Raw genomic sequence first — 7,870 nt, 5'->3', positions numbered from 1 at the left:
TCACTACCTGCATAGCTTTGTGTTTATCTAAAAGTGCAGCAAGAAGTTATCATGGAAGCATCCTTTACGAATAGAGCAATTTCCTTGTTAGAAAATTATATAATACCTGGAATGACCAAAAAGGAGGAACCCTCTCCACAGACAGAATTTGCACAGCATGCCATAGGAGAAGTCCATCCAGGGTCTGTCTGATTCTGCACGAACACGGGGTTCAAAGCATCTAAATGGATGTAAGATTTACTTGTTATCTATTCCTCCTCTTATTCTGTCTTATTAAAACAGCTATTTTATTAATCCATTTGTTGTTGGGCCTTTCTTCTCCCTCTCTCACGTCCGTCCGTTCTCCTCAGGCTCTCTCTCCCTCTCCCCATCTCTCTCTCATGCTCTCTAGGTCTCTTTCTCTCTGTCCCTCTCCATCACACACACACACACGCCCCTCCCCCCCCCCCCTTCTCTCTCCCAGTCTGTTCCCCCCTCTATTCTCCCCCTTTCTCCCTTTCTGTCCCTGCCTCTCTCTCCATCTAGGTCCCCCCCTCTCTCTGTCTCCTTGTTGTCAGCTGGAGGGAGGAGGATACGGTGCTGTGCGTAAAGCAGCAAGCACAGTATCCTGCGTTCCACTTCCGCCGCGACCTGCGCTGTTTCTTCCATTCCTTCTCTACCGCAGGCAGCGGTCGGCTGAGCCCCCGCAGGTAGCCTCTGCTACCTGTCTCGGCCGCTCCGCGCGTTTTGCAGCATCATCGGGAACCGCCGCGGCTCAGGCGGCGCCGCTGTCCGCCCGTAGGGTCAGGGCAGGGAACAGGGCGGGCCGCACCACGCCTTGTCGTGTCGCGCCGGCAGCCCCTCCCTCCTCTCATCACCCCTTTCTGTCTCTGTCCCGCAGCAGCACCTGGTCCTGCCGCCCCTCAAAGCCTCCCGGGCAGCTGCGGTGAGTCCATGTGAACCCTGGCCGCGGGCGCTCGCCCGCGGTTCCGAAGGCTGCACACCCTCTGGTCGTGCTCCCTGGCAATGGCAGTAGGTGGAGGACGTCGAGGCAGCGCTGAAGTGAGCGGGGGCGTCATGGCGTCCTGGCAGCGAAGTCGGCCGGGGCCCGGCTTGGTGCAACTGTGGGGCTTGTGCTGCCTGGTGCTGGGCTCCTGGAGGAGTGCGCTGGGCTGCCCCACATCCTGCCGCTGCAGCTCCTGGCGGATCTGGTGTGCAGAGCCGGCACCGGGCATCATCTCCTTCCCTGTGCCGCAGCGGAGCGCTGAGGGCGACAATATCACCGAGATGTGAGTATGGTCCAGCCCCAGCCCTGGGCACAGGGGTGGTGGGGATGGAGCCGACGGAGCGACGTGGGACAGAGGGCAGAGGGGAAGTTCCCTGCACTGAAATGCACTTGCTCTGCAGACTGATGTTCTAGCTGGAAGCCTAAGTCTGGTGTGATTTAATTTGGACTTGACTTCCCAGAGAGATAATTTCTAATCCATTTAGATGATAAATCCTAGTTGCCTGTGATACGATTTCCTGGAGCAGGACGGGCAGTGAAGCAGCGCAGCGAAGGTCAGCACGGAGGTCGTGCGTCCATGGAAATACCTGGGGTTGCAGAAGGGCACAGCTGAGCTACCGCCTCTGGCCCTTGCATCAGCCAGGAGGATGGGGTGAAGTGCGCACCACCCAAATCTTGCTTCTGCGTCGACAGCAGACGCAGATTTGGAAAGGGTTTTTATTTCTTTTATAAATCTTGCTCCCTCCGTTTATTCCTGCGAATGGAGAGTTTGGTGGATGGCCTTCCCCTCTCTCAGATCTCCACTTTATATTCTTCTTCTATCAAAAAAGAGGGTGGGGGGTGGGGAGAACGTGGTGCAGCACATTCTGATAGAAGGAAGAGCAAACTAGCTTCCCTGCCCTGGCTATAGGCATGCGAGCCTGCTTTGCCCTTCCCTATAAGGTGGCTGGAAGGAGAAAATACTGTCTACAGGAGAATGAACATTGCGCTGTCTCTCAGCAAATACTGGAGCATTAGGAAACCCTCATTAATAGTGAGGGAAGTGGAAGGGCTTTTTTGTTTGGGGTTTGGTTTTTTTTCTCCTCTTACCTATGTGTCATTTCCAACCTTGTTTGACTGGAAATGATTTCAAGAAAGAAATCCAGTAGCTTTTTGTATTCGTCATGCATCCTTTTAGAACTCTGCAATATCTACATACTTTGCCTGAGAAAAGCTGCAAAGACTTGCTGAACAAAAATTTTGGATACCAGATTGTAGATGATAGATATGGGGAAAAAACCCTCTACAGCTGTTGTGGTCTATTTCCATCTTCCCCAGCACTTGCTGTTTCTGCACTGTTGCCCATGACATTTTAATATAAAAATAACAGAATATTCCCTCCAAAATATATATTTTTCTAACTCTGTCCCTTCTTCTTTTTTTCTGTTTCCTTAGAAACAATAGGAAAATGCCATTACATTTATGTGACTTCAGATTAATTCTAGCTCTGGTTACCTTCGCAGTTTATTATAGTCAGTTTGCGGTATTTCCACCTGTATGTGTGGGTAAAAAGCTGGAGACATTAATTTCTTCTACTCATATAGGGACTACCTTTGGTAGATTTTTAGGACCTAAGAGAATGAAGTATCTTCTAATTGTTGCAACAGTTATTGATTCAGATGTTTGTTTAGTGTTCTGTGGATTGTTTAATAAAAAAAATATATTCTTCAAGCTATGCAGCATCGCTTTTTTATAAGCTTTGCTAGTCTTGTTATCCAGTATGTTCAGTTTGGAGGTAACTCAGCAATTTACCCCTAGAACTTAAGCTCTGTTTAAAAGATCAGAAAATAAATGCATATGCAAATATATATGTTAGACATGATCAACTTAAAACATGTCCAGTCATTCTGCATTGGTATTTTTGGGTTTTATTCTCTTCTGTGTTTTTTCAGCATCACTGTTTATCTTTACATTTCTTTCAGTTTTACTGTATCATTCTGTGACTTTGTATGTTGTGTTTGATGATCTAAAAATAATGTGGAGTACTGAATGTCTTAGGAGATTATATTGCACATATTTAAGATGTTCTTTTTTAACATAAAGCATGAAGGCCCTTTAATTAGTTTGTAGACATAAATTAAAAATTGGACTCCTGCAGCTGCTACATGTTTTCATTGTGGGAACTCAGAAATATAAATATGTAAGGAAGCATTTCTAATATGGTGGATACAGAATGTGAAACATATTTTTAAAACTGCATATCTTGTTTATTCTAGCTAAGCAACCAGTTTAAGAGGCTGTAGCATGCATTTTATCTAGGAAGCCTCAGCCTGATTTTTTCTTTTATATGTTCTGTAGTTACAGAAACACCATTCCATTGATTGCTGGTGGAATTACTGTGGTACAATGAGAGTGAGAAGAGCATAAGGACACTTAATTTCTTGTAATATATTCCTTTATATTTTCTGAATGTCTTCTGAGACCAATCCTTCATTTATTGCTTATGTCCTGCTCTTGATTGGAGTGGGTGCCACAGTCCCAGGCAAAGCATCCACTAACTCCCTGGGAATGTTGCCTGAGTAAAGAACCTATCTGGGAAGAAGGCCATGTGCACTGGGAATTTTGCAGGTGGGATACTGCATGGTTGGGTCAGGCATGTGAAACCCATGGTGGTGCAAAGGTTGGCCATGGGCCAGGTGGATGACACTGAGCAGGCAGGGTATGAGTGGGCAGCAAGAGTTTCCCCTTGTCTCCGAGAAGTGGGAGAGAAAGCTGGGGTGGTACTGGTAGAAATAACAGCTGCATTTTCCCACGCATTAAATAGCCTTGAACCACTTGGTACCTAGGTGCCTTGGCTCTATTTTGGCCATAGATAAATAGCACTTCAGAGCTTAATAAACACTTTCTTTCAAGTCCAGGTATTACTTTATGCATAGTTGGATCACCATCCAAATCCACTGAAATCAGCAGGAAGACCTCAGAGAACTTTGCATCAGCCCTGTGAGACTCAGCTGCTGAAACTTGGTATGGGAGGACATAGGAGTACTTCTGCCTGGTGCTTTTCTTATATCCTCACTCTTCCCCTTCCTAGTTGTTTTTGCACAGTTTTCTCTTCTAATGGATAACAGCCAGTTTCCAAACTCCTGTGCCTCTAATAGAATCATAGAATCATTTAGGTTGGAAGAGTCCAACTGTAAACCTAACACGCCAAGTCCATCACTAAACAGTCCCTAAGCAACATGTCCTACAGGGATGGTGACTCAACCACTTCCCTGGCAGCACGTTCCAGTGCTTGACAAGCCTTTCAGTGAAGAATTTTTTCCTATATCCAATCTACAACCTCCCCTGGTGCAACGTTGAGGACTTTCCTCTCATCCTATCCCTTGATACTTGGGAGAAGAGACGAGAACACTACCTTGCTACAACCTCCTTTCACATAGTTGTGGAGAGCAATAAGGTCCCCCTGAGCTTCCTTTTCTCCAGACTAACAACCCCAGCTCCCTCAGGCTGCTCCTCATAAGACTTGTTCTCTAGATCCTTCATCATCTTGTTGCCCTTCGTTTGGACACAGCACCTCATATATTTCTTGTAGTGAGGGGCCCAAAAGTGAACACGTATTCGAGGTGCGGCTTCATCAATATCAAATACAAAGGGATGATCACTTCCCTTGTCCTGCTGGCCACACTATTTCAGATACAAGCCAGGATGTTATTGGCCTTCTTGGCCACCTGGGCACACTGCTGGCTCATGTTCAGCCAACCATCAACCAGCTCTCTGGGGTCCTTTCCCACCAGGCCACCTTTCCAAGCCACCCTTCCCCAAGCCTGTAGCATTGCATGGGGCTGTTGTGACCCAAGTGCAGGACGTGGCACTTCTCCTTATTGAACCTCATACAATTGGCTTTGGACCATCGATCCAGCCTGTCCAGATCCCTCTGTAGAGCCTTCCTACCCTCAAGCAGACCAACACTCCTGCCAACTTGGTGTCATCTGCAAACTTACTGAGGGTGCACTCAACCCCTCATCCAGATTGGGGATAAGATATTAAACAGAACAGGCCCCAGTACTGAGCCCTGGGGAACACCATGTGTGACCAACTGCCAGCTGGATGTAACTCCATTCACCACCACTCTTTGGGCTTGGCCATCCAGCCAGTTTTTACCAGCAAACAGTATACCCATCCAACCATGAGCAGCCATAAGGTTAGATTTTTGTCCTGTTGCTTAGGGTGCTTACATTTGCTAGTCTCAGTCTGGAAAGCATGTGCCTGTGCTAAAATTGTTTATCGTAACACAGCTTAATCATAATAATTGTTTTATAGTACTGATGTTATTAGAGATAAACTGAACTCCAAAGTGAGGCCTGAATTAAATAATGAAATCAGCCACTGAAGCTCAAATTAAGAGCTAAGGAGGAAGAAAGGTGAGAGTCAAATTAATATATAAATATTGTTAAATCCATACACTATAGTTACAATACCATGAGTATTCTTAGCAAGATCACTCAAGCATTTAATATGATAGTAAGTCACTTCAAAATTTTCTGATTTTTGTAAAAAGCCTGATCTAATATTTTATCTTTAAGTAAAATGTGCTGTTAGCATATTCAGTGTATATGACTCTCATAGTCTTGCTATCAAAGTATCTTATTGCAGTGCAAGTATATTCCGCCTAGTTTTGCAGTTCTAGTATTAAATCATTAATACTTTGTCTTATGCATATTCAGGAGAATGAGGTTTGAAATTATTGGGTGTATTTCAGAAAGAACGCTTCTCAACAAATAGTAGGTGACTTTAGCTCTTCCCTTGTAAAAGAGAGAGATGATTGTGTGTCACAGCACTCTCAAACTATCAAGCCGCAACAAGGTCTTTTACCATCTCATACCAAGATACTCTTCATGCTAGTCCCTCTGCTGCCTTCTCCTCATCCCAGGCACACTCTCTTTCTTCCTTGGCTGCTCAGCCTCTCTAACAGAACTAGCCACAGCTGCACCTTATCTACATCGGTCAACCCGCAGCCCTGAAGCCCACCCACAGTTGTATATTATCAATGCTAATTAACCAGCTTCATTCCTCTACAATTCCCCCATTTTTTTTTCTATTTTTTTCTTAACATTTCATACCTTATGTTTTTAACAATCATCACACCTTTTACAAATAATCTTTTCATACAGTCCTCTATAATTCCTCTACAATTCTCCCCCCTTTTTCTTTTTTTCTTAACATTTCATACCTTATATTTTTAACAAACAATTGTGTAGTGTATACATTTCAAAACCACAAAGTAAATTTCTAATGCAGTTATATAAAGCGCTCTAGAATTGTTAATAAATAGGATAAGTAGAGTAAATTACTTAACAAGTCATGTGAGCCTGTGCTAAAAAAATAAAAAAAATGTTTAAATTTATACGAAGCTCAGTGCTGTTGGTATTTTGGATCTCTCAGTTTAGAATTTTAGACTCTGTTTTAGATTAAATATATTATAAAACTGTCACAGGGCTTCTCAACCCCATCCCTTTCTCCTGAAAACACTTTTGGCTGTGCAGGATGACGTGACTCGGCTAGATTTAATGTTTGTTTCTGGTGTTTTGAAATGATGCGATAAAATACAAGACATCGGTCTGCAAATTATTAAAGGGATATTGGATGGCTGTAATACAATAGCTCCTTTTAGGAATCTGTCCATTTTTTTTCATCTTTTTAAAGATCTTTGTTGGTTACGGTGAGTTGAAAGTAAACATTATTAAAATCAGTTTTGTAATTTCCAGGCTCTAAAAATACCCCAAATATCACAAACCATAGGGTTTTATACATTCTGGTTCTTTTGCTCTCAGGTAACCTTTTGCATCCCTGTTTTAATCCTTATTCTCCAGTCAGTGAGGACTCATCAGGCTCCTTGGGACCTCATTTGGGGTTGTCTCTGGCATGCTGAGACAGTGGTAAACTGGCTCTTGCTGGAGGAGGGCAGGATCCTTCAGGAGGTGTTCAGTGTGTGCAGGATTGGGCTGGCAAGACACAACCTGTAGTTCTATGCCTTTAGTCACTCCAGAGTTTTAAGAGAGGTTTGGATTTATATACTAAAATTAAGGTAATATGTATGAATTTGAGGCTTGGTCTAGAATATGCTGTTTTCATGAAACTTCCACTTCTTTCCATACTTAATGAGAAAACAAGGCCAGGAGTCCAGCTTTCAATCTCTTTAAATGGCATTTACCAGATTTTTCAGATTTCTATTTTTCCTTTATTATTTTTATGCTGAAGGTTTAGTAGAGAAGTAGCCTATCAAGATTCTAGATCTCAAATACTCTAAACAAAAAAAATTTCCATAACTGAATAAAGGTTTATTTCTCCATTTTGAATTAAAGGAGAGGGGAAAAAAATAATGTACTTCTTGGATTGCAGTTCTCTCTCTCCAGTGTTTGCACCTGTCACTGCCAGCAATATCTAACAACCTGTCAATAAGGTGGCTGGTAGAATTTCTTTGCCCAAGCTGGATGAGTATAGTAGGTAAGGAAGCATTAAAATGATGAAAAACAAAGCAGAGAAACTTAAAACCCCCTCTCATGCTTTATTGATGTTAACTGTATCTTTATCTTGTTATCTTTGGAAAACCTCTTCTTGAAACTGTCCTTTAAAATGTGAAGCACTCCTTGTATTAGCTTATAATTTATGTGCATTTCAATGGAGAAATAAATTTATAGAGGTTTGAAGCCATATGCCTATGCTGCATGGGATTTGATATAATGTATTACTGGACACTTTGCATTTACAGAGATCTACTTATACAAATGTATGTAGGCACATAGCTGCTATTGAAATCAAATATATTGGGGATGTACCTTAATTCCTTTTTGACTGTGAGCCTAAGTTTTCAGAAACTGCATAAAGCAAGCAAACCGAACTAACATC

The 7,870-nt window shown here is 43.2% G+C and overlaps 1 protein-coding gene across 3 annotated transcripts in view; it reads left to right on the top strand.

Moving 5' to 3' along the window:
* Positions 1 to 516: 516 nt before the first annotated feature.
* Positions 517 to 7,870, top strand: part of LOC119140817 (BDNF/NT-3 growth factors receptor-like) — a 246,231-nt gene continuing 238,877 nt past the window's right edge. For 2 of the 3 annotated variants that reach the window (XM_037372445.1, XM_037372446.1), the window contains exon 1: positions 699 to 1,268. In XM_037372445.1, the coding sequence (XP_037228342.1) occupies positions 1,006 to 1,268 (263 nt within the window). In that variant the 5' untranslated portion in view covers positions 699 to 1,005. The other variant, XM_037372444.1, reaches the window with a different exon arrangement.

This window comes from Falco rusticolus, chromosome W (genome assembly GCF_015220075.1).
Source record: "Falco rusticolus isolate bFalRus1 chromosome W, bFalRus1.pri, whole genome shotgun sequence".
Taxonomy (NCBI): domain Eukaryota; kingdom Metazoa; phylum Chordata; class Aves; order Falconiformes; family Falconidae; genus Falco; species Falco rusticolus.
This window is presented reverse-complemented; position numbering and strand designations above follow the sequence as displayed.